Genomic DNA, 27,286 nt, shown 5'->3' with positions numbered 1-27,286 from the left:
CAGCGGCCTGTAGCCCGGTGCGGCTGATATATGTAAGTTTCCGGGGCGCACGGGGGGCTTCAAAAAATTTGAAGGTACGGTTTATAGTATGGTGCGCTCATAGTCCGGAAAATACGGTAATTGATCTTAAAAGATTTTTTGAAAATGAATTAATTATCTGCGAATAATGCCATCTTTGAGTGTCTCTGCTGTAGTAGTGACTAGAGGCGTAATCATGGTAGTATAGGTACAGAGCATTTTACATTAAAACAAGAGAATTAGTGATGCATGAATAGTATCATTCATGCATCACTGATGTTAGTGATGTTACTATTCATACATCACACACGACAGTGTTGTGGCACTGTTCAGGTGTATTTTTGAAGTGGACATGTTAAGTGCAATTTGAAATAAGAAATGTAAAATATGATAAAAATAATTTTTTGTGTTTATTGGATTCCTATTCAAGACACTTTGATAAGAATGACTATACATATAATATAGGTGACTACAGAGTATCTTTGTTTACATTTTTGGTTGGTGGTGTGCCTCGTGATTTTTTTCAATTAAAACAATGTACCTTGGCTCAAAAAAGGTTGAAAAACACTGGATTAGAGAACATGCATCTCCTGTAAGGCGGAAATGTGCAAATCTTCATCAGTCAGGAAATTATGATAAATCCATGACTTTATTTGTATTATGGCAACCGTTTTACATAGTTGTTTTTGTGTCTTTATCCATACTATATTGCTTCAAATATTTGCTCACCCATCCAGCGTAGTGAATTGTGAAGTTGTTCCAACCACTTCTACTGCCACACGTGCTTAAGACCAAGCACCTAGGCACACAGACATCTTCCACAAACAACTGCGTCTGCAACCCATTCCAGTCCGGCACTCCAACCCTGAGGTGAATAGCGGATTGACATGGCCACAGACCTACAAACCTCATATGGCCATCACACAGGTAAAGAAAAGAGTTTGTGGAATGGGTTACTATGGCCTAATATCTGCCTCCAAGCCTTACATCACCAAGTGGAATGCACAGTGTCAGACGCAGTGGAGCAAAGCACACTAGACTGGACTCTAGTACTGCAGAGATGTGTTCTCTGGAGTGACAAATAAAGCCTCCCTGTCTGGTATTCAAGAGTTTGAGAATTGCCCAGAGAAAAGCATTCCAGTCCCTGTCGGCAGAGTGTCAAGGTGTGGGGATGTTTTTTTTGTTTTGTTTTGTTTTCTGGAGTTCTGTTGAAAGGAACTCTTAAATCAGCATACCGTGACATTTCAGTTCCAGGTTGATGCTCCCAACTTAGTGAGAACTTTACAGAGATATCCACTCTCTGTTCCCAACATGACTTAGCACCAGTGCACATAGTACAGTCCATGAAGACAAGAAGGAGCAAATGTGGTGTGGAAGAATGTGACTGAGATGCACAGAGACCTGACAGAACACATTTTGGTTGAGTTAAAGCTGGGACTATGAGTCAAGTCTTTTTGTCCAACACCATTGTCTGTCCTCACTTTTTTTTTATCTTTCTTCTGGAAGAAATTCCGACAAACATACTCCTAAACCACATGGAAAGCCTTTCAAGAAAAGCTTAACCTGTTATAACTGAATTATTTGGATTAGTTATGGGATGTTATTTAAGTTCCCATCTGCTTGAAGCCAGACCAACAAATACTTGAGGTAATATAGTGCATTTGAGATTTCCATCTTCTATCCAAAGATTTTTAATCTTGGAATAGGTCTCTGATAACTGATGCCATTTTGTTACGAACCACTTAGCATATGATGAACTAAAAAACAAAATAACTTCAATTTGAAATGGTGATAATAAAGTTACTATGACCACAAACTTTCTCATATGTCAGATAAATGCTGAAAAAGCCTTAGATTACAACTGGACAAAGCCCTAAGTTTGTCAAGCCTCAACCAACATCGTGGAACAACAATTTATTTTTAAGGCTGTTATATACATTTTTCACTGGGCTGGCAATATTTGTGGAGGCTGTTATATGGCTGTGCAAAAATTCTGCAAAAGAAGCTTGGAAAAGATCCTGCACACAAAATGTGGCAGTAGGAATATGGTTTGCTCACAACCAATCAACACGTCAGACAGACACCGTAACTGCCCAACACCGTCTGAAACGGAGCTGTGGTAATCCCAGTCCCCTTTCTTTTGTATGAAATACCTTAAGAAATTACTATAACATAAATCTCTTTCAACTAAATATATCTCATACTGACCTTTGTTCCTCCAATTTTGTTTTATGACGTGGTAAAGCGTCAGCATATGTAATCTTAGTGTGGTTAAGGAGCTGGCGTCAACGTGAAATCGGTTTCAGTGCAGTCCTGTTTTAGGTTCACCAATTCCAAAAACCTGTGGGAGCGCTCCAACAAGGGAGGTGTCTCGCTGTAATGAAATCCTTGCACTGATTCAAGGGAAAATGTTTTTAGTGCCTCACACAACACTTGAAATCCAACAAATTAAAACTGAAAACTTTATTCCAGCTCTAATGTTTGGATAATGTTGGAAAACAAGCAGAACTAATTAAATAGGAACACAAATCAATCATTTTCATTCGGTGAACAAAAACCTCTTAAAAAGTTGATGTGTATAATAGGTCATTATGATAATGATGATGAGGAAACTCATTTTAGACTAATCAGGCAACGAGTAAGTCTATTTAATTGCTTCAATGTTAAATGAGCTGAAGACAGTGAAAGTGTAAACTTAAATTAGAAGTTTACTTGTTTTATACAAAGATCTGTGAATGAAAACCAATAAAACAGAAAAGACGCTTCATTTTAGGCTTTTAAATATCAAGAGATTCCACATTTGCATCATTTCCACATTTTCAAAATCTGTAGCCAGAGTGCAGCTTATACACCACGTGCACACAAATCAGCAGGTTCAAAAAGTAGAGTTAAAGAGTTATGGAAGCAAAAGAATCCACTTCTATCATCTTTTATGATTTTATCATCATGGCTTTTCCCTTTAAAAGGCACAGGAAGATCAGAGCACATGAGAAGGAAACAGTAAAAAGAAATACAAACTTTAAAAGTGAAATGGTAAAAGCAAAAGACCAAACTCAGAGTTTCCAAATGTAATAATTAAGCATCGTTATCACATTGTTAATTTTGCTTTTCATTGTAGTTTTTTCTTTGAAATTCAAATCTAAAGTAAGTGGGCCTTATCTAGTAGGCATGTCTTGCCACTGTTGCCTACTTCCATCCTATTTCCAATCAAATTGCTGGAGAACCCCTCAAACCTGTGGCCAGGTTTTAAATCAACACATAAAGCTCTGTTTTTCAAAGCCCTGCAAGTTTTCACTATCTTCTAAAGTTTATTGCCCTTCCAATTATACTGCCTGTCCTTATTATTAAAAGCCCACCTCAGTTATGTTTGGTCCTTTGCTGTAAGTCATTTTGTCTTTGGTGACACTTATGAGTACTGAGGCAGTGGTACTTACCTTGGCCTTTTGCTGTGTGAGGCAACACTGCGATGAAAACAAAGCCCAGCAGGAAGAAGCTCAGTCTGACTGAGAACTGCATCCTGATTCCAGGTGACCAGAGGACACAAAACACCTGAGTTTAAGCGGAATAGGAAGAAGAAGGGAAGGAACAAAGGAGGCAGGAAGGAAGGAAGGATAGAATTACAAAAAATGATCAGAAACAGAAGGAGGTGACAGACTTCAGTTTTCCACTTAGCCTCCATTGAGCATTTCATTATAGATTCTGAGAAATGTTATGTTCTTTAATCTGTTTAGCAGTGAATCAGTCTGTGGCAAGTCTTTTACATGCAGTGCAAATTAGTAGATCATCTATTCCTTAATAGCAACCATAAGTAACTGAGGGAAAAAAAAATCAGAACACTTGACAAAATTTTAAAAAGCTAGCAGGAAGACTAATGAATTGTACCTACTCTTCCAATTCAAGAATTTTCCAAAAGTATCCATAACCAAATAACTTTTTTCACAATTCATTATGCATAACGAGAAACTTGGATCAAAATTTAAAACTCGCTTTTATTGAAATGTATTGTATTAGAAAAGTGCACAACTGTGAATTAAAGGGTGTTTTCTAGAAGTGTGGTCTTAACATGACCAAATGGGAAAAAGATCAAGGGCTATAAATACTTTGGCATAGATCAAATAAGAACTTATTACTCACTTTACCTGGTAACACATGCAGCCGTTGCAAACATCCTCTCAATATCACAGAACTAAACTAAAAGATAGTGAACATTTAATGAATCAACATATCTCAAATTAACTGGGCAAGCCATTTTGGCATAAAAATATTATTAGAATTTAAACCATTTATAGTCTTCTCTGTAGAATTAACTGTATTTGTGCCAAGCAGAAATTTTAATCAAGTCCAGTAAGAAGTTAGCAACTGGTTTGGAATTGAAATGTGATGAAATGTAGCTGCAAGAACCACAAAAAATGCATGCAAGCTTTAGAATTTCACCAGGTCCTGTGATCTTAACAGAGGTTTTCCTCCAATCATTATTAGTTTTTTTTTGTAAAGGAAATCTTTGATATGAGCTGAGGAGGGTTAGGAGAGCTGGCAATGGAATGAGCTTCATGCGAGTCTTTCAAGCTGCATCAAGCATGAAAACATGTTACTCCAGGGGGATAGAGGTGCAGCAGCAGACACAGCTGTCACCTGTAAGAGCTGCGTTTTCACTAATAATACAGAGGGAAAACTAGATATCCTCTGCAAGTAAAACCTGAGGGCACCAACTTGATTTAGAATATCCCGTTTTTTGTCTGCATGAACATCAAAAAACAAGCAACTAGAAATGCAGAATTATAATTAAAATACCTTTACAACTGACAACAACTTAACTGAAAAGAAAAAGAAGCAAAACAAAAGAAAATTAAAAAAAAAAACTTCAAGTAAATTCCTCATGGCAATAAACGTTTACATTCTCAGCTCAGTCTTAACTTTCGTTTTGGCATCAGACATATTTCAGCGAGTTGGCATCGTATGTAAAAGATCAATGAGCATTTATTATTTTTCTTACAGAGAAAACAAGTTGATCCTCTAGATGAGCTAACATATTAACTCGCCTTCAGACTCGCTGTTGTTTTGTTTCAGGTGAAGAAAAGCAACGGAAGTTGTCCTTAATTGATTTGAGCGCAGGTGAGATCTGCACGTCTCGCCATCAGCAGCCCAACTGAGACGCGCTGAGGTGGAATATAAAGGTTGTTCAAAGAGCGGGATTTTTTTTTTTTTTTAGGTCTGTGCAGCGTGAATGCAGAGCAGCGTTACCTTCTCAGATCATATGTTTCCAGGTTCTGCCGTTTCCCTCCGGACACCTCAGTCACAGGATCGTTGGTCCCACACAGACTCCCCGACTCGGTCCGTTCAACAACTCTCGGCTGAACGACCTGGAGTCAAGTTACACTCAATGAGACACAAGACTACCGGTGGGGAATTTCAAAATAAAATACGTAGTTACCAAGGGTGCCGAAATGAATATTTATTATCCATAGACCTCTATTGACCTTATTCATTGGCGTCTCAATATATGTTTGAACGCCTCCTTCTGCCACTGCGGCACAGAACTAAAATCCATACAGATTTGTTTTATGTTAGGTTTACTCTTGTTAAGACACCTCGAAGCCACAGATTTCATTGTCTGATTTGTAGTATGAAAATTCATTGTTATTAACTTTATAAATCAGTTCTCCTTGACAGACATAAATATTTTAACTGACAGAAAATCACACATCATATGTAGTACAAACACTACACAAGGTGGCTCCCCGAAGGGAATGCAGTGGACCCTGGAAGTAAGGAACCATAGCTGCACATGAAAATAGCTAATATTAGTCCCTCTCTAAAACACTTCAAACTGCCTATAACTAATATGTGGCTGTTTTGTGTCTTCACAACAAATTGCACCTTCATAAAGTTTGACTTGACTTTGGGGTACAGCCAATCAACCCCAAGCAAAATAGATGCCACTCCACAATGGCTGCTATTGACTAGCTTTGGAAAAGCCAGCCAATAGAATGTCAAGTACCAATACGCCTAGGTATTTCAGCTTTCCAGACTGCATTTCCTTTCACATGTTTGAGATATACTGCAAGGAAAATAATCTAATTGGCAAATTTTCTGCAAATAAGTTGCATTCCCCAGAATATCTGAAGGTGAAAGGGAATCCATTAATACTGACTCATTAATAGACAGGAGTCCACCATGAGTTGGAGTTTTCTTTTAGTTTGCCCAGCTCCATTGTGTTTACAAAAGCTATTGGCCAATGCCACAATTCACTTCAGATGGTGGTTATTGTGCTCTGGTGATAAGAAGTTGAAGAAGCTGTGCAGTATATATTTTATGGACGTCCAGGCAAGTTTTAAAAAAAGACAGGAACACTGCGTGTGCACCCACGACGAACTGGGCCAGTTTGTGCTGAAACCAAAAAAGTAAGATTTGCGTATGTCTGTGTGCTTGCATGTGGGCAAGAACTTTACTATAGGGCAGGGGTGGATAATCCTGGTCCTCGAGTGCAAATGACCTGCAACTCTTAGATCCAACACACTTCAATTAAATAGCTTAATCCCCTCCTAGGTGCAGTCAAGCCAGCAGTCCAAGCTTCTCTTTTAATTTGAAAAGGGAATTTGAAAATCCCAATTATCTTACCGTGCCTCTTTTCGGGCAGCTTAACTTCAGCCCGCTCAGTTGAGACTTGCAGCGGGCTGATGGGTGTTTCCCGCTTCATTCGCCATCCACCCCTCCAGCTACTCATTCCTTTTCCTCTGTTTAATGCAAGGTGCGGCTGCAGAAAAATGCGTTTGAGTGGCAGGCGGGTTGAGTGGCTGCAGGTATAATATGTATTTCTGTGACCCTCCTGACTTTGCATGCTGTAAGACTCTTCAGGGGCTCCAGTTGATGCACCTTTCTCTTCGTGGGCAGGTGCTTGTTGTAAATCATACTTCCTCTATAGTACGGAGACGCTTTGACATTTGATTGTTTTTAGGTTTGCCTCAAGCTTCTGCGAAATATAGAAGGGTCATGAAAGAAAGAGAATTAAAATTACTAAATCAAAATGAAATGTTAAACTTTATTATCTTCTTCCCATATTGCAATAAGCAGAATTAGGACACAATGGCTAACAAAATCAATCAATAAATTAATTAATCATAATAAAAACATCTCACGTTGTCAATTAACCCAATTCTTAGTTTGTCTATTGTTTAAATAGTCAAATTTTGAGAAGTAATTTTTAACAGAATGTCTTCCTTGCAGAAAAAGTTTTTAGTTCACTTTGTTCATGGACCCATTTGTGTTTAAGTATTTTTTTTTTTTGTAAAGGTACAGTTCCCATTTTATGGCTAATTTCTGTCAGTTCAGTCAAAAATATTAACTTTTATCTGACTTGCTTATTATTACAGGTCACCTGACATAATGGTGTGATTCACTGGATTCATCAAGCTTCATGGATGAATATAGCTAAATGTTTACAACATTCAATAAATTTGAATATCAATAAAAATATTTCATTTCTATAACTCAATTTACTAAGTGGTACATATAAAATAGATTCATAGCAAAATCTCAAATAATATTACATATATTTAATACAGATTAATGAAAAGTATATTTTTAAAGGTCCTTTGGTAACACTTTATTTGAAGGAGTGTGCATAAGACTGACATGAATGACACTGTCATAAAAATGACACAACACCTGTCATGAACATAAAGAAGTATTTATGAATGTTTATGACTGTTGTCATGAAGTGTCATTCGGTCAATAATGACACTTAATGCAAAGTTGCTCTAAAAGTTGCATTAAAAGCCCATTAAAAATGCCAACTTTGCATGATTTTGTAAATTATGATCATTTAATGCAAAGTTGGCATTTTTAATGGACTTTCAATGCACTTCATGACAACTATCATAAACATTCATAAAGACTTCTTTATGTTCCTGACAGATGTTATGTTTTTGACAGTGTCATGTCAGTCTTATGCACAAACCAACATACCAGAGTTGACTCTATATCACCATTACACTCAATTCCAGTGTGACTTCCTTCCCAGATCTAAGTTATGAATTTAAAGACAAACTTAACTCAGCAGAAATGTGCTGCTCTTCTTGTAACTGATGTTATAAGAAGTCTAGATTGCATGCCCAGCTGTTCACAGGTGCTTTAGCTAACTAAATTATAACCACAACTTTTGCCTTGTGATTTGGCAACTGTTGTTTTCTCCCTGTATTTATTTTATTAGCAGCTGCTTAATGATAGTGTTTCGAGTTTGATGTTTTTGACATGAAGAAGGACACCATCATCTTCAGAGACAGATGATTCCATCTGTTTTACATGAGCTAAATTCCTTTAGATATTTCACTGCAACAGAGCAGAGACCACACAGACCACACAGCTCTGGATGTGCAGGTGCTCTTATCTCTAAGATACTGCAGAGCCTTGAAAGCATAATGGGCCTCTGTCTGCTTAGGGTGAGGGTTAAGCCTATCTTTGACTCTGTTATTATGGGTTTTGTTTGCTGTGCATGTAGCCTTTAACAGGAGAAATCAAGGTCTCCAAAGTCTACTGCATTATCATATTCATAAATATTTAACAGGAAAATTTAGTGTTCCCTTCAAACGCTGAGTTGCACAACTCCCAAAATGCATCTCAGATACACACCATGTCTCCCTTAGTTTTCTTCAGCCATACCTAACGTCCAAACTGGGTACATTTAGTGTGTAATGCTGACTAAAGTTCTCATTTTACAAATTATTTAAAGCCATACTGTATGAACATTAACTATACGTCAGTTACAGAAGCAATGAAAAAACTTTCAATTTATACTTCTGAGATTAGTTTGTTGGATGAAGAATGCAATAATTCGATTCTAATATGGCTAATGTAAAGAGAAAGGTCGGTTACAAAAGAAGTAGAGTAAGCATTAAGAATTTTTCAACTAGCATGGAATCAAACGATGCGCTATGAGGGGTTTGTTTAAAGATATAACTCATCTCAGATTTTTAGCATCTTAATGTGGTTCACCTTCTTCAAAAGGAGAAAATACGTTTTAGAAAAATATTGATCAAATTATCATATTAATATTTCATCCCAATCCAGTGATGTCTGTTTTCATTCCTTGGGCATTCATGAAATTAAATCTTAAATTATTTTTCCATTTTTATTCCTCTCAGTTAAAGCATGTACTAATTTATTTCTTAGTGTTTGTCAACTTTTGACTTTTATCATACATATTTAAACAATTTTCAAATTTTAGGCAGTATTATGCATGCTGTTGGAGTTGCTAAAGTATCTTTTGTACGACTTTTGTATGTCTCTGGCCCATAGGTACTTTGTTGATGATTTTAAAGTTTAGCAGTTAAAGTTAAACCACAGGACAGCAAAAGTCGCCCGAGATAAGTCAAAAACTCATGCTGGCAGAAAAAAGTGTTGGAGGTCAGTGTGTTTGCCAGATCTCCACATTAAATCACTAAATCAGGAAAATAATAATAACAGACGTATATCCGTTCTTCTCCTCCAGTGGAGCGCCACACACTTGGAAGAGTCAATGCCAAGTTGCATTAAGTTGTTTTGGTCTTCAGTCATGATTGTATATTTTAATTTTCCAGGGATTTTTTGAATGTCTGTCGTAGAGCATATTTTATTCAGCAGGGGGCGGTACAGAACTGCAGGGGGCAGTACAGAACTGCCCTGTAGGTAACATCTGTCAAAGGAGTCTTCCTTTTTTTTTTTTTTTTTTTTTAAATCACGAAAAGTGTGAACAACACACACATACACATACGTAGTATCTTAGACAATGGCCTACTTTGTATTTTTGTGTAAAATGTCGTATTTGATGGGTTTTTTTTAAGAAAACGAATCTGAAACGGTTCTGGTGCCCCAGTCCCAGTGCATGTCCAGTTCACGTCTTGTTTTCCGCATCACATCACATCACATCACATCACATCACATCACATCACACTCACCAACTCATGAATAATGCTGGGAGCTTCTCTCCTTGATCTCTCCTTGATTGATTTTAAATGAGCTTTTTTAGAGTCACTGAAGGATTTGAGGACCTCTCGTAGCAAACAGTGAACAAGGTGAGAATGTTAAGACTTTCATATGCTTTTATAGTTTCATCAAAGCTCAACAAGACATTTTACTATTTATTCCTACCAAGATTAAAGTGAGCTGCAATGTGACTTTAAAGTTTCAATGGAAAAATGAGAACATAATTTTATATGCATACATTAATTGTTCGATTATTTTTAAATGGTAAAACATGAAGGTAACAGAAAATTGAACATGAAGGTCTAACATAAAACCAGAGCCAAAGTGAATGTCATAAAAGGCAGGAGGACGAAGAGTTTTAATTAACAGAAGTGCAGTTTATCTGGAGCATAAGAATTTTAGTTTTTCTTCTTCTAAGCTGGAGAAATGTAATAGCCATCATCTATTTAGATAATCCATTAAAAAATGCAATTTACACATATTATGAAACTTAAGATATATGTAGCTTATTATAACTTGTAGGACAGTGATTGGAAATGTCTTAAAATGAGCTACAGAGGGGTAATGTGTACCAGTAGATACAATGACTTTAAATCAGAACCCTGGGGCTGACCATAATTTAATGCTGACATAGAACAGTACAATTTGATAGATATGAAGAAAAGCAATTTAAAGCAAATCCTGACACATTGATCAAATACCTCCCTATCCAGAAAGAGTTGATGATCAACAGAATCAAAAGATGAGGTCAGATTCTGCATAGTGTGTCAGCAAATCAAATCAAAGTCTGAGATCTAATAATTTAGTAAGTCTACCATGCAATGAATTGCAATATATAAATGTTACAATTAAACAAAATTAGTTGTCTCTTTTTTGGAATTCATACGCTTAAAAAATATTGACAAAATCATGTTGGATTATTGCCCCCACTGATAGAAACACTACAATTAGTAGTGCTGCTGCTGAAAACTGCGTTTTTCATAAACAAGCTTCCTTACACCATCAGCCGAACTGGAAGTTTTCCCCTCTGCACCTTTTAGTGTTTTGGATTTCTTCCTCTAATGCATCACTTTTTCTAATGATGTCTTTTAAATGCTGCAGCTGCAGCAGGGACTTGTTTACATTTCATTTATCCAGCTGTCCACAGTAATCACTGCATCCCAAGGTGATGTTGGTGTTGATGCCTCAGTGACCAGGATCACTCTTGAGACATATTTATGAAGCGGGAGCCACAGTGCTAGTCTGTTGTGATGACCTGTCAACACTTCTGTCAGGACAGGAGTACTGAGCCTTGAAAAATGCTTTTTCTGTCATTTTTAATCTTTTCATTTTTAGTGACATGCATTGCATTTAATTTTTGTTTTGCAATTTCCATAATACTATGTCGGGCGGGCACTTATATTAAGAATGTATGCAAATGCAATGGTAGTATTTTTTGGTAGAATCCATTACAGTTTTTGCAGATACTCGCCTAATTTGCATGATGATGTCTCAGCTGTGTCAAGTCTTGAAAAGAACCTACCGTTGACCTTCCTCTGTCCTTTCATTTGCATTTCCTTTTCATTACAAAAGTGAATTTATTAAGTGAAAATCAATAATAGATCAAAGCTCTACCTTTCTAGAAGGAAGCTGGGGAAAATGATTTACATTAAATTAAAAACCCTTATAAATAATTTATGCTGATGACATATTGTGCTAATCATAGATAAGTTTATGATGTATCTTCAAGTCTATTCATTGTTCACAGTTGGCTTCTGTGTTACTTTTACAGTTATGTGTAATATCTGCAAATGATTTTTAATTGTTTTCATTCACATCAACACATTTATTTTAATAACCCTGGTTTGCGCTGTTTATTTATTTTCATTGTTTTCTGTAAATTATTGTAGAGATATTTACTAAAGATGCCTCATCTTTTTAACTCTTCTACTCTGTTTCTCACTAAGTTGGAGATCAAATATATGCAAAATTATGGTCATAGGTTTCTAGAAATATCAAAATATTTCATTTTATATTTACATTTTTGTCTTAAACAGTTATTTCAGTTAGGATTGATTATTTCAATTTGCTAAATGCCAGAACAACAAGAGAGAAGGTATTTACTTATTTTTAAACATCTATTAAGTCAAACAGTTTACATGTATTTCCTCAGTATTTAGTCAAATTGTCTTATAAAATAAATGATGGCCTGAACTACTATAGTGCTTTATCATATCCAGAGCCCCAAAGCGCTTCACACTGCATTCAGTTATTCACCGGTGTTTATTTTAATAAAGATTGGGAATCCTAACCTTTTTTTTTTTTTTTTTCTCAGGGGAAGCGTTGTCATGCTGGCTATTTATCATATTAAAGCAATTTTCAGAATTTTTTTTTAAATTGCAGCGTATTGTAGCTTTACCAGAACATGAAAAACTTTATACATAAATTGTTTGCCTCACTGATTGTTAAGCTATATATTTTTTTTTTTATTTCCTGTTGCCACTAGCTGTTTTGCGTGTAAACAGAAGCATTCCATAAAACTTTAGTTTGAAAAATGTTGGAAATTTGAATTATTATATAGGGGGAAGACCTGATGGGTGGGGGAGGGGAGGGGGCGGGGTAAAAGTAAGCAGAAACTTTGGCAACAAGGAAAACATTTTTGTGGGGGTGGATTTGAAAATCAGACAGGGACAGTACTGGCACAAAGAAAAGGACATCTGAAGCCCTGAAAACACTCCAGCTCAAGAATAAACCATCATGTCTTCACAAGCTAGCAAGGTCCAGAGGGAAGAATTGGATTAAAAAAACAACACACTGTGATGAAAGAAAATAATGCACCAGAAGAAGATAAATCTGCAACAAACTGCTAGCGGGAAACTAAATATAATGAAATGACATTACTTTGTATACTACTGATCTGACAAAATGAGGTTGGGGTGGTATGATTCAGTAGTTACTTTCAAGGGAGATTGGACATGTTTTAATCTATAGGTCATTGTCTTGCTAGATACACACGTACTGGCCATACAATCATTATTTTCTTTTCTGACAGAGAATGTTGGCTTGAAATCTGCTGCGAATCCGTAGGCTAACATTTGGCCACCTTCCTCCTGTTATGGAATGTATTTGGGTTTTTATTCTTTTGACCAACTAAAAAAAATCTGGTCTACATTTTTCAACAATTTACATTCCCTTTATTCATGAAAGTTTTTTTTAACCTTTTTTTCATCAGCTGACAGATACTCGTCAATCACTGAGAGGTTTCCCTGCTGACAGGAGAGAATGTATGTAATGACAGTAATTTTGCTCTTTTTCTGTCATTCTTCCAAGGACTGAAAAGCTTCTGGACAGAGTTCAACAGTTCAGGAACAAAGCCAACATTTACACTAACTTCCCTAAATGCTACTGCTGTCACACCCCGAGTTAAAAAATGGGGCATCCAGAAATGTCAGAGATAAACCTTTTGGTGCTGCTTGTTACTTTTTGTTGACCTTTTTTGTTTTAAGGAAATTAGTTGTCATGCTTTTCACAGGACACAAAAGGTTACAATGAACACATACATTTAGTTTTTAAAAAGGACTGCCAGGCATGAAATGAAGAATATAAATAGACAAATAAATCAATAATAATAATAATAATAATAATAATAATAATAATAATAATAAACAGTACAATCTCAATATTATAAACGACTCAATAACAGTTACCTACAAGGTCTTTATTAATGGAATCTGTAAGATCAATAAAAAAACAAAAATGTTTCCCTCTGAGGGAAATTACATTCTGATGATCTCAGAATGTAATTTGGTTGGAAAATGTAATTGAAATTGAATTGAATTACATTAAATCAAATCTAGAAACGTGTGTTGGAATTTCTCCCTTTTTTTTTTTTTTTTTTTTTTTTTTTTTGTATTAGTATTGTTATTATAGTTTATGCTAATGTTCACAAGCTAACCTGAGGAATTTTGTTTGCTAAAGACAAAACTGATGTGACTCATCATGCACAATTTAGTCCATACCGCCACCTTCTGGTGGGACAGCATAGCCAATTTTATATGTTACAAATTAAATAATGACAGGTTATTTAGTTGAACAGGATTACATGAACGTATGTTAATCTTTAGCATTTATATATATTGTCATCATGTTTGAGGACAATGTCTGTGTGACAATGAAGAACATTTTATTGTTTTTCACATTTTCAACATAAAATGTGAAAGAAAAAGAATTTAAAGACAATGTTTTTAAACGAAAACTAATAATTTAAACAATTGTGCTTAAAAGGGATTTCTATTTACTTTAAAATCTGCAAATACGTTTAGGGAAAAAAAAAGAAAAGATATTCATGTAGAATAACAATATCGATGAAGAAAATTTATTATCTTACACTTTTCAAAACTAATTATTTGCATTGACAGTATGATAAAAGAGAAAGGGGGAATAAAGACATTCACTGAGGCTGTGGGATCAAATCCTTGTAAAGCATTCATACTAATGCAGAAAAAATGCCACAAAACAAAAAACTACATAATAAAAACAGATATAAAGGTATACAATGTAAATGGAAGAGTAGACTGTACAAAAATACTTTCAAACTAATCGTGAGTCACAATCTTTATTTTTATTAAGTTGTTTATCTGCCTCACACTTCAACTACACACTTCCTATTTCCTTTCTGGGAATCAGAATGGCGTGGGTGGAAAGACAAACACAATCAGGGGACGTCTAGAGGGGTGTTTTTTTGTGGACAGACATGTTTTTTGTGAGCAGCTCAGTGGAAATGTTCCTTCTGTTGATACTGGGTTTGTGAACAGACAGGCAGTAAAGTGGCAGAGTTTAAAGTCCAAGTAACCTCAGAAAAGGAATGAGAACAACACAATTAATTCCAGAATATGTTTTCAATATATTCTCCCATGGACTCTGAGGTTAGCATTTAATAGGTAGAAATTATGTTGAACCAAATTAATACAGGTTTAAAAACTATTTAGGTCAAATGACACAGCAGATAGATCCTGACTTAAAATCGAAGATACTCAAATGATAACTGCAACCATAAATGCTGTGCTTTGTCTTGTCTCAGATGGTTGCAAGGAGGTGAAATAGGCTTATAAGGCACACATAGGCTGGTATGTTGAAGAGGGAAACACAAGATGGGTGGAATTATTACTGACGAGTTTAGCTTTTCCCTAACAACCCAATGTGACTTTAGGACACATTTTAAGGCGCTTTACAAGCTTTTAAATAACCAATTTTCAATTGGGGCAATTCTAGTTTTAAAACAATACATTTTTGCTGAGTCATTCATATATATTTTCATCTATTGTTCACATTTTTCCAGACACGAGGCGTCTTTTTTTGTCAGACACCTTAGATAATCTGAAAAAGTCACTCAGAACCGAAGTACTTATGATGTTTTTATGTTTTCATGATGTAAATCTGCCTCATAGCTGAAATGTGTTATACAAATGAACTTGATTGCTTGATTTTAACATTTTCAACCCATTTAAAGACATATGAGCTATTTCTTGTTTCAGATATTCCAGTAGCCTTTTAGCTGCCAGTGAAATGCAATGCATTTCATTCTTCTGCAGAACGCTTTCCAACAATTCTAAGGCTTGAATTTAAGCATTGTACCAATTCTTAATGCCATAAATGACAATAACTAAACTCTTGGACTAAATCATGACACCCATTTACTTCAGTCTAATAGTCATTTGCCTTAATTTTGGTCCTTTTTTTTTCTGGAACTCTAGAAATCTTGTTTTTGAGCAGGTTGTTGGTCAGTGATGAATTGACTGATGTGCTCATCTAAGACTGAATTTTATAATTTTCAGAACACAAGATCCCATGTGTCTGTTAAAATACTGAACTACATATTCAAAACTGCAGTCTAAAAAGAACCTATCCTGCTTCTCAACACGTGGTAATTATTCTCTAGTTTGATTCTTGAGTAAGGTGCATTTCTTCTTCTTCCCAGTGGTCTCTTTCCTCCATCACCTCCATCACTACAGTTCTGGGTCCGGTGAGGATCAGGTGGCTGACTGTCCTGTAGTCCAGATCGAGAACATTGAGACCATTCACAGAGACCACAAACTGTCGTACCTGCAAATATGGAAGGTATTCAAACATTAGTTAGCTGAAAAAAAAAAGAAGAGGAAACTGGTTGATTTATGGTTTATTTAAGATAAAATCTCTTTTGAATAATTGTTTTTGTCTACCTTCATCCCAGCAACAGCAGCTGGACCAAATGGCTCCACAGCCTGAATGTAGCATGGCTGCTTTCCTCTAACCACAAACCCCCATCCCACTGCATCACCCACAATCTGTAGAGAAGTACAGAAAGGGCAATTTATAGAACTGAAATCTGTGCATATTTGGAGGTGAAAAATCAGCCTAAAACATCCTTTAAAAAAACACATTTTGGTCAATGGTGTCAAATTTTATAAAAAAAAAAGAAAGAAAAAAAAGAATATATTTCTTGTAAAAGCCAAAGAAAGATTAGAAATAATATCTCTTCTCTATTCATGTTAATGGGAAAAGGCTTTTAATTTAAGCAAATGTAAAACATACTGTGAATGTTTTCTTAATGTAGGGGCCGCCTGGTGTTTGCAGTTCCTCGGTGCTCACTGGTCTCCTCAGGACTAAAGACAAGGGAGAGGTAGAAATATAGGGGAAAGAAAGAGAAAAAGACAAAAAAAATGAGACAAAAAAAGAGAGAAAATGTTATTTTTAGTTTTCAACAGGATAATTCTAAAGGAGGAAAAACATTATGAGACGACATATTTTGGATGTTGTGGACTTACTCTACTTTAAACCTAGATAATCTGAGTTTAATGATAGATCATCAGTGATAAATCAATGTCACATCACCCTGTGGCTTCCAACATGCCACTAGCCTAACAACACAAATGACAGCAATATTGGCCATTGCTGTCATTTGTTTTTGCAACCTGCATGTACATTAGCCCAAACAAAACATAGCAGTTGCCTGAAAAATAATACCTGATTTAGGGTTGGAGAGTGTGAGGGAGGAGAAAGAACTGCAGCCACCAACTGTTCTTCTGGTGTAAATGTTTCCATCACTGCTGCTTCTTAGCCTGGGTCTTGCTGGACCAACACAGCTCCCACTCTTAGTGGCTTTTTCATTCTTAGAAGCACTGTCTAAAAGGAGATAGATACGCACATCATGGAGAACTTGCTGACTCACATAAAGATAAAGATTCTTTTTTTTTTTTTCGATCATTGATTCAGTCATTTGTTGGCCTAAACGTGGTTATTCTCCTGACTCAATTCAAGTAGTTTTGATTTCAAGACTTCGTTGTTTTGGTTAGTTTTTCAGTGGGTTTTACTTTAGACCAAAATGATCTTACTAGTTTAATCTTACTAAGATGTAATGTAATGGTATTTGGACTTCCTGGAGCTTGCTCGAATTTGGCTTTCCCATAACTGACCAAGTAGGCACCCTTGAAACTTAGAGTTCTCTTTCCAGAACTTACCAGTTACTTTTGGAAATTTACAATTATCTTTTTGGAAATTTGAAGAAATTTGCAGATTGCTTTTCCTGATCATATGAGGTATTTAGAACTCCTTCTAGATACTCTCACGAACTAAGAGGTACATTTCTCCAACTTTCATGGAGCTCACTGGTGAATTTTAAAAAACTTTCCAGGTACTTCCCACGAACTATGGAGGTTACTTTTCTAGAATGACCAAGTACTTTACTTGAACCTGCAAGTAATTTTCCCTGAACTTATTTTTTACAACTACAGAGGTACTTTCTTGTAACTTTCATGGTACTTATTAGTCATAAATCACAAATGCTTTCACTTTCACTTTAGCACATACAAATGTTGTGGATCAGCAATAAGTTTGACTCCTATACAGGAAGGGAAAGTTCTAGAAAGTACACATTAAGTTCTAGAAAGTGATCTATAGTTCTAGTAAAAGCACCAGGTAAGTTTATTTAAGTAAGTTTCTAAAAACAACCAATAATTTCCACAAAGGTTCTAGGTAAAGTATGTGGTGTGTTCTGGGAAGAACCTAGCAAGTATCAGAAAGTAACAACTTTCCAGGGGTTCAATCTAGTTGTACACCAAGGTGCAATCAGCTGGATTAAAGTGTGTTTACAGTGACCCAGTTCTGTGTAAGCCTACATATTATATCATCTATAATTCTGTTCCATTCCACTTTGACAAGGAGGGAATTCTTTTGAATTATAGAGATATGAAAGACAAATATTGGCCATGATGTTAACTTCTGCAGGGATGAAGAAACATGTTCAATTGTTCTGTTGGTTGCTTTGATAAGAGGGACAGGTTGTGCTGTTATAGTTTCCAAAAGATAGCATGTTCCTGTTTTCCTCCATAATTTACTGCTATAGATTCATAAGCCTTGACTGTAAACAAGAAACTAACAATAATAAGTCAGTTTTGACATAATGCATTTAATGCACTCATACATTGGTGTTTTGTCAAAGTAACCTTTACATATTTGAAATTTGTAGAATGAGCTTTTGTGCCTGGATAATGTAAAAGTAAAGTTTGATATGCATGTGTATACTTTTACTATATGCAGTGGTTTGCAACACATTGATTAGAATCTGAATTTTTTTGTACAAAAATAACATCAAGCACATCAATGATTAACCGAGTGATGGTGATAAACACACCTTCTTCCCTCTCTCTTCTTTTCCTGTCTTATTGGAAAGTGACATCATGATGTGTCAGGCAGATATATGACTGTATAATAATACAGTTTGTTTAATGCTTGCTAAATAACTATGTGGTGTGAAGCCTATTACTCCAGCCACATTTTCTGTGAGTGATGCAGTGATATACAGGTTGCTGTCTCATAAGCATGTCTGAGTTGCACAGGAAATGTTTGCTTTCTTTTTGTATGTGAGCTCCCACAGAGCTCCAAATGTTTTAGTTTGTTTTTTGCTGTTTATTGATTTATTTCTGGCACTGCTTTTTTCAACCCGAACAAAAGTAAGTTTTAAGCTTTGTAGAATTACTTTACATTATTGTTTGCTTTTGTCATTTGGTATCCTCATTATGTTTAAGTTGTCAATATTTTAATATATTTAGCTTATTTTACTTAAATAATATGATTTCAGCATTAACATTGCTCTGTGTTTTTCTAACAGTTTGAACCTATTACACATATTTTGAAATAATTCACACATGTTGAACTCGTATTTTTGCTTTTAGCATCGAGGAGAAATAAACATTTGCATTTGCAAATTATAAACAGTTCTTACCTGCTGTACGAAGACCCATTTCTTTTCAGACGTTCGTCAAACTGATAAATAAAAGAGCATCTATGGATACATGTGGAGAAGCAGGAACTTTAACAATTCTTCCGCACATATAAAAACTCTAATGGAACAATTGTTTGTTTTTATAAAGAAGTTCTCTTCATGCGCTCACCGACAACGTATCCCTAACCAAGTCTGTACTTTAAATGCTCTTTGTGTTTACAGTTCTAAAAACACAGCTAGTGAAGTGGTTGGAAAATGCTTGAGGGTGAGCTAAATATTAAACCCCAGAGCAAACAAGTCAGCCGTCAGCAGGAGGTATGAGGTGGGAGGAGTCATCTCCAATGTAGGATTTTTACTAATTGCACCGACATTTACAATCTTGAAATTTTACCACATCATTTTTTTCATTTGAAGCGTTCAGTTTATGATGACACTACAGATTATTTAAATAAATGAATCAACATTGTGCGATCAATACTGTAATCATGTAAGTAACAGAAGTGATGGTTAATAATATTATGACCAGGAAAAGATTATTACAAAAGTATTTACTCTACTAGATTAAAACATTGTTTAATCAGTTTAAGCTGGTTGGGACTTTATTTGATACACTGGTTAGTTTTAGCATAGAACTAACAAAGAGCAACACTGTATGTATTCCTGAAGCAATGTACCAGACAGGCTGCTGCTTGGTTGCCATGCAGAGCGTGGGAGGGTGCAGGTGAAGAGGGAAAAAAGTAAAATTATTCAAGCTCGGACGGATACAGGACAATAAAAAGCTGAGGAAACTACACCAGCTGAAAATAACAAGATTGGCTGCATCATGGGGAAACGACATACGCTGAAATACCGATGACTCCAAGCGTACCATGGTGGCTCATAGGAAACAAGGCCAGTTTGGCCATCTTGCAGCCCTGATGTCAAACCCAGAGACATGTTGTGGGTAGAGCAGAAAAAGTGTATTGGGGAAAAGATGGAGTTCAAAACTAAATTAGTTGCATACATGCTGTAGGGAGGAATGGGCCAAAATCTTATCAATCTAATTTGAAAAGAATAATGAAATCCAAATGTTTGACCCAAGTTGCATCATTTAAATCCCACCAAATGCTAAAGAAATTTATGCCAACTTCAAACTGAAAAAAGAAACTCATGAAAGTTTGTTTGGTCTATACAAGCCTTCGATGTTGGAATGAAAAGTGACAAGCAACTAATAAATAACTTCCATTGCTGTTTTCCCTTTCAACCTTCAGCTGAGTCAATTCGACAACGTGGCCAAGAATGACATCAATGAGGAAACCTGCCGCTGTGATCACCACCTTCAACAACAACAAGCTGCAGACAGAATAAACATGCCTCTGATAACTCCATTCTATTCTGTCTACATGGGGACCATTCTTTACTCTTTAGGTCAGTCAGTGTTGCTTTTTCATTAACTGATCATGAGTCAAACAGCATGACTCAAGATAACAACACAGAGATAGCAGTTCACAACTAAACAGGAGAAAGTCTTTCCAGTCTTGAGACCTCATGAAGGTGGAAGGATCATGTAACACGAAGACCACGATTATGTGCGTTAGTAATTAAAGTTTACTGAAGTGCAAATATAAAATTCTATATATTCTCAGGGACAACAAAAATGCATTAAATTATATTGATTAGATTTAATCCTATTGATGAAATCAATAGGATTACATTTAATCCTATTGATCAAGTCAATAGTATTAAATCTAATCCTAATGATTAGGATTCAATTCAATTGAAATGTTGAAGACTGGACAGTCTGTTGCACATCTTCAATTAGACTGCTGAAGATTTGGTATCACTTTATTTGATGGGTTGTGAATAAGGCTGTCATGACACCATCATAAATATGACATAACACCTGTCAAGAACATCAATAAGTCTTCATGAATATTTATGACAGTTATCATAAAGTGTCATTCGGTAAATCATGATACTTTTAATACAAAGTTGACATTTTTCAAAATGTCTTTGTTATGACAACTTGACATTAACCAAGAAATCATGATCTGACATAAATTTGTTATAAAAGTATTACTGACTACACTTTAATTTTTTAAATTTTTTTGGTTAATGTCAACTTTGTATTATAAGTGTCATGATTTACCGAATGACACTTTATGTCAGCAGTCATAAATATTGACAAAGACTTATTCATGTTCATGACAGGTGTTATGTCATTTTTATGACGGTGTCATGACAGTCTTGTTCACAACCCGTCAAATAAAGTGTTACCTTTTATTCTCAGATAAACTGAGCAAAGTCTAAAAAGGACTGGATATTTGTGTTGTGCAGAATTGCATATTTTTTGCTTGACTAAGCAACTCCTCAACTTCAAGTTATTGTCCTCTTTGCTTTCAGTGACTCAGCTTTTTGTTTTCAGAAGTAGAAATCAATAATTATTGCTGTTCCAAAGGCTATCTGAATTATTGAAATTTCTTGAAGTTCTAAATTATTTTTGAGGGTTGTGAACTTTTTTAACCTCAGATTTCCTTTTTTTTTCCATCCATCCTTCCTTAATCCTTGCAGGGTTAAAAGCCAACGGGTGCCTATCTTCAGCGTTCATTGGACAAGAGGCTGGATACACCCTGGATAGTTTGTCTGTCCATGATAGGGCGACACAAAGACGAGACAAAAACAGACAAACTTGTATCTAAGGTCATCCTAAAGTGACCAATTAACTTAAAAGTCATGTTATTGAACTGAGGATGTCAGAGTCCCCAGAAGGAAGCCACTCATGCAAAAAGAAACTTTGTGCAAAAAGACCCTAAACTGGGATTCAATCCCAGGAACTTGCAAGACAACAGTGCTAATGTCTGTGCCACCATGACATCCATGCTTCTTTTATCTGCTGTAAGACAATTCATTCATATCCATTAAGCAAATGCAAGCAGATCATTTACTAGGATTTTTTGACCTTCATGGTATGCCAGTATTGAGAAAAACCTCCTAATCTAACCTGTAATGTTTAAATAAGTTCTTCAAGATCTGGAACACAGAGACCTCAGACCTGGAACTGGATGGAAAATTTAACACAGCTTAGCTTTATTTGCTTTGTCAGAAACTCCAGCAGACACAGGTGCAATCACATGGATCAATGACCACCTGACAAAGATTTTGTCAGTTTGTGAGACTGAAGGTTTTAGAGGCTAATCAAGCTGTTCTAGAGCACAAGAGCACCACAGTGGGATATACTTTCACCATTGTTTTTCCCACTTTGTACACCTCAGACTTCCAAAGCAAGAAAGCATCAAACCAGCCTGAAAAGAATGGAATAGTCCCCCTTTTCTAATTCGATACAACATTTTGAATTTAATAGCAAGTGCTGTGAAACAAATGCCTAATGTAAATGTTTGTCCTCAAAAATCTATTCTGGGGACATTCTGTGACACCTCCCTCCAGGACTGGCCTCATAAAACACTTGGTGATCTCTAGCTGCTGTGCTCCATTGATTTCATAGATCAATGAGCTCATTGAGTTCAGGGTACACCACAATTGATGTACAGAGTGTTAGACAGACTTAACGTGTTGTTTCATCATTGATTGACTGTGTTGATTTAAATGTAAATTGCACTTTTGTCTGTAGAAATGTCTGACTCTTTGACATAAACAAAGACACCTTATCATTTGTCTGGGGTTTGCACATGCAGATGGAAAGCTGCAGGTGTTTTTTTTTCTTTTTCACAGAGATTTTGCAAATGTTGCAAACTCTTTGGTAGGATAATACTAATAATGTTTAGCCTGTGCAGAAACAGCTAGTTTATGTCGGAAGATATACGAATGGTACAATTTTGAGATATGCTGGAGAAACTTTAATATCTCTTGATAATGTCTGAAATAAAGACCTCTGCTAATCAGGGAAAACAAGACAAAAGCAAATATCACATTTTCAAGAACTTTTTTTAAAAGTTTAAATAGATAAAAATGCCATTAAGTGGAGAATATGAATCTATATTAGTGCATAAGTGGGCATTGTTGATGATCTTTATTATCTGCCATTTGCCTTAAGCTTACATTAATCTGATGTTATACTGCCATCTGCTGGATGAAATCTTCTCTCACAGTTATGGCAAGATTTGTACATTTAAATTTGATTAGTTGTCTGTTTCGTGAAAGCTTATAAATCCTTTTAGGAATTAAAGTTAAAAATATTTTCACTTACCAATTGGAAGGCTGTCAATTCCAAGTAAAAGCTGCACTGCAGATACATTGGAAAGAAAAAGCATTTCAAACAAAAACAAAGAAAAATCAAAGCAAAGGAAAATCCTTCTAGGGAATATTGTAAGCTGAATAAACAGCTTTTGTATTGAATAATTTGTTCTAATAGTATTAAACATTGTACCTTTTTGGGAATGCACAGCTTGGCACAAAAAAATTATAATTGCATTTCTTAACAAATAAAGAGAAAGAAAATAGACTAAAACATATGATGAAACAAAGAGAACCAAAGACTTCAATGAAAATGTCATGCAAGTAAAACTTTCTGGAGTGCAATGAGCTTTATACAGTAATTTGGTTTTCCAATAGGGGGTACAAATGGGTCAATTGCATTTGCCTTCCCAATAAAACTACAGCAGCGCCTCATTGTTCTGCAAACTAACAGAAAGACGGTCAAATTGGTTGAAGAGTTTCTGGATTTGTGTTATGGCCATTTTGTCACATGAACCTGCATGTTAAGGGCTTTTATCCTGCAGGAAGGCGGACCTCCTCCTCAGTATCAAGCCAGTTCCAGCCTCTAACAGATGTTCTTCCAGGTCTGGCCTCACTCTGCTGTCTTGTGTAATTGCTCTCACCTGATTATGGTGTCAGTATCAATCTGTTCAGTTAAAAACTCGCCAGTCCCTTGCCAGATCCTCCCAGTTTCAAACTTGGTTTGTTTCTGTTTCCAGCTCAGCATGGCTCTCTGCTGATTGTTTCCTGTTTCTCGGCAGTTCGTACCACTTTGTGTTTCACCCCATGTTTTCATGTCGTTTTAATATACACAACCTTGACATGATTCTACTGCCCTCCTTCCTGTGTTAGAGTAATTCTACATGCAATTCTCACTTTATTTGTGGAAAGAACAATTGGAGAAAATGTGTTAACATTCTACATTTTTGTTAATGTGATCTAAATTTAAGTTTCATTTGAACATGTGAACATTTAAATGCATATTTCTAGGTTTGTGAGAGCATTTGTTTGTGTTCAAATATAGTAAAGCAGATAATAAAGTACAAAGTACTTTGTTCCTGAACTACAACACACAAATCTCAGTTGAAGGTTTTTATGGGTCATCCAGTAATAAACTCTTTGCTAAGCTTCCAAATTTATTTTTCAACAAATTCAGAAATTAGCATTTTTATTTGTTTATTTTTGAAACAATGATTTTTAATGAGCTGCAGAATTTTTTTTGTTGATCTTTCAACATGCAGGCAGCTCAACGTCTATGTAGACATGCACATAAAAATAAACAGCCATGTACCAGAACACAAATCGATACATGGCAGCTTCATGAACTACTGTGCCACTGTGTTGTAATTTAACAGTATGAAGTCCAAAGTTACAATTAGCTGAATATATCGATGTTTCCTGCAAGAAGAGCCAGTAGCTCAGCATCTCTTTATGCTGAGTCGCTTCTGATTCACTGCAAGTACTATCTGACAAAGCTGGAAAAAAGCAAAGCAACGCTTTTATTTATCATTCCAGGAAATTTTATTTGAGAAACTCCCTGATTTTAAAGGTGCTTCAAATGACTCACGTTGGTTTTACTCCCATGTGTGGGAGTCAAACTTCTCTGGAAAAAAAAAAAAAAATAGTTACAAAGTTTAATCTTTTTTTTTTTGTTTTATTTCTCATATAAATGTGTTTAAATTAGCTACAATTAAACATAATTTCCATAAAACATCTGCACACAGCAGTAAGAAAATAATGTAATAACATAATTTGTATCAAAACATGATACCTGCAACATGTTAAAATGCTTAATGCATGTTTTTTTGGGTAATTTTTGTCTAGATGACCATTAAACTGTAGTGGTGTGTATATTCCAAATGGTGGCAAAGAGTGCATTTATTTTGGATTTTTGAATGGGTATATTTCTGTATTTGTCACGTAGAGCTATTTCACATAAAACATATGTGAAATAGTATATTGTGTCCATTTTTTAATGGACACAATAACCCTAACCCCATAACAGGGTTACATAACTAAATCTTAATGTTGTTTACTCTGTATCACATGGTGTGTAGATTTGACTTTTTCTTATTCTTGAAGAGCCAGTTTGATGTATTAGTTCGTGAATAAAGCACTTACAAAACAAGTCAAATGTACACATAGCGAATATGTAATTTTATTTTCAGTGTTTTAACAAGAAAACTGATCACCATGCCCAAAGTGTCTGCTTAAAAAGCTAAGCTACACATTCATACATGTCCACAGTAAACAAAGCATAAGCAGTACACAGCTTTTTGTGACACCACTCAGGTTTTTTTAAATTCCAAATTTATTAAGATGATGTAATAAATCGATAAATATAAAAAAAGATTAACCCAAAGAGTGTGATTGTTTTCACCAGTCCGTTGATGTACCTGTTCAAGACTCACTTGACAATTTCTTCAACATGGTCACAGTCCAGGTGCATTGAAACTCGAGCTGCAGACTTCCTTCCTCCCGGGATTACTTTCTCAACATGCCCTCAGGTCATACGAGCATGCTGGCCAGTAAGCTTGTTGATTGTAATCTGTGCTGGGGGGGCTGCTGGTGTGTAGGTTATTGTTCTTTGGCATCAATTTTCAAATCAAAGCCCCTGCCTCAGAGGCAGCCTATTTGAGTTAATGTATAAAAATCTTTGTGTGTTTAGAGTTCCTTTGGCTTGCCTCTGTACGCGTTCATGCCCATGCATATGTGACTGGTTAGGCATGTGTGTGGTCTTCGTAATATGAGGATTTTCTTCCCCCTGTGGTGATGGATGTACAGATCACTTTCAAAGAGCAAAGATTCGTTCCCCCCAGTGAACAAATCGTTCCCAGCAGAGAGCAGGCCGTCAGTGAAAGCAGAGCTTTTCAAACACATCAAAAGCCCTTGTGTGTTTTTAAAGCCGTGCTGAGAACAGAAGTGTAACGCAAAGACTCTTTATATGCTTTAACCCTAGAAATCAAAAAGCAGGTAAATTTCCAATGTATGACGATTAACTTTGAAAAAACCATCTTTGGAAGTATTTGCAACCAACTATTGATAAAAGAAACCTTGTTAAACAAAATATTTCAATAAAAGTAGTTGACACATTACTTGAAGGCAAAAATAAAAAGATGTTTACTTCTCTGTCAAAGTGCATGCTATTTACTCATTGCAGCATATAGATGTCTGCCTCTGAAGTTAATTAAATTGTCCTTGCCCTGATTTGACTTATTCATATTTTCCATTTCTAATAAGGGACGTTGACGTCAATGCAAAAACCACTGATGTTGAAATCAGCACACATGAGGCTTCTGTTAGAGCCTCCTGTGTCCTTGCTGTTAGAAAATGTTGTTCTCTATTAGTTCCTTAAATGTTACTATATCTGTAAGAAAATCTAATATTTGCTGTTATATAATGTACAGGGTCTTGTGAAGAAAAATAAATTTTTATTGAACAGAAATATCATGTTACCAGGCCTAAAATAAAACGTGAAACCTGACTATATAAAATGCCCAGCCAAACTTAGGTTTCACACTGTCCACATTCTGCTTGCTAAAATGTGGGTTAAACGAACCAACGTTGCATCCATGGTTATTAATTGGGTTTGGTGTATAATGTTTGCTTTACGGTTCGGTTTGCAGTACTATTAAAAACGGAGAACTGTGTATCTTAACTGGGGTAACGGCTGATCTCTGGAGAGAATCACAGCTGCCACCAATATTTTGCTAAGAAGGAAAAAAAAAAGTTCTGGTTGCTTGAGTTTGATTTTGTTACACAGTTCCTCAAATCCATGTTGCCACTGTACATACAGGCTCAGATATGCACTGGTATTTTGTTAAATGTTGCCTCGCAGGTTGTTTGTTGATCACATGAGTGACTGTATCCACAGTCAAG

General features: G+C 35.7%; 2 protein-coding genes across 2 annotated transcripts in view; both read right to left on the bottom strand.

The window, feature by feature from the left end:
- The window catches only part of LOC106962557 (collagen alpha-1(XIV) chain-like), a 73,783-nt gene extending 68,376 nt beyond the window's left edge, over positions 1 to 5,407 (bottom strand). The window contains exons 1-2 of the mRNA XM_015057028.1: positions 5,260 to 5,407; positions 3,453 to 3,567 (exon numbers count right to left, since the gene is read on the bottom strand). Of these exons, the coding sequence (XP_014912514.1) occupies positions 3,453 to 3,534 (82 nt within the window). The 5' untranslated portion in view covers positions 3,535 to 3,567; positions 5,260 to 5,407. The remainder of the gene's footprint in view (positions 1 to 3,452; positions 3,568 to 5,259) is intronic.
- An 8,911-nt stretch (positions 5,408 to 14,318) lies between these two features.
- On the bottom strand, positions 14,319 to 19,462 carry LOC106962558 (DEP domain-containing mTOR-interacting protein-like). The gene is made up of 5 exons (XM_015057030.1): positions 19,217 to 19,462; positions 16,960 to 17,118; positions 16,528 to 16,598; positions 16,176 to 16,280; positions 14,319 to 16,059 (listed from the first exon to the last, which is right to left on the bottom strand). Exons 1-5 carry the CDS (start codon positions 19,233 to 19,235, stop codon positions 15,892 to 15,894), a joined length of 522 nt encoding a protein of 173 aa, XP_014912516.1. The 5' UTR covers positions 19,236 to 19,462; the 3' UTR covers positions 14,319 to 15,891.
- Between the last annotated feature and the right edge of the window lie 7,824 nt (positions 19,463 to 27,286).

The sequence above is a fragment of the Poecilia latipinna genome, unplaced genomic scaffold (assembly GCF_001443285.1).
Source record: "Poecilia latipinna isolate Pla-1442-1.1 unplaced genomic scaffold, P_latipinna-1.0 Scaffold1430, whole genome shotgun sequence".
In the NCBI taxonomy this organism is placed as follows: Eukaryota; Metazoa; Chordata; class Actinopteri; order Cyprinodontiformes; family Poeciliidae; genus Poecilia; species Poecilia latipinna.
This window is presented reverse-complemented; position numbering and strand designations above follow the sequence as displayed.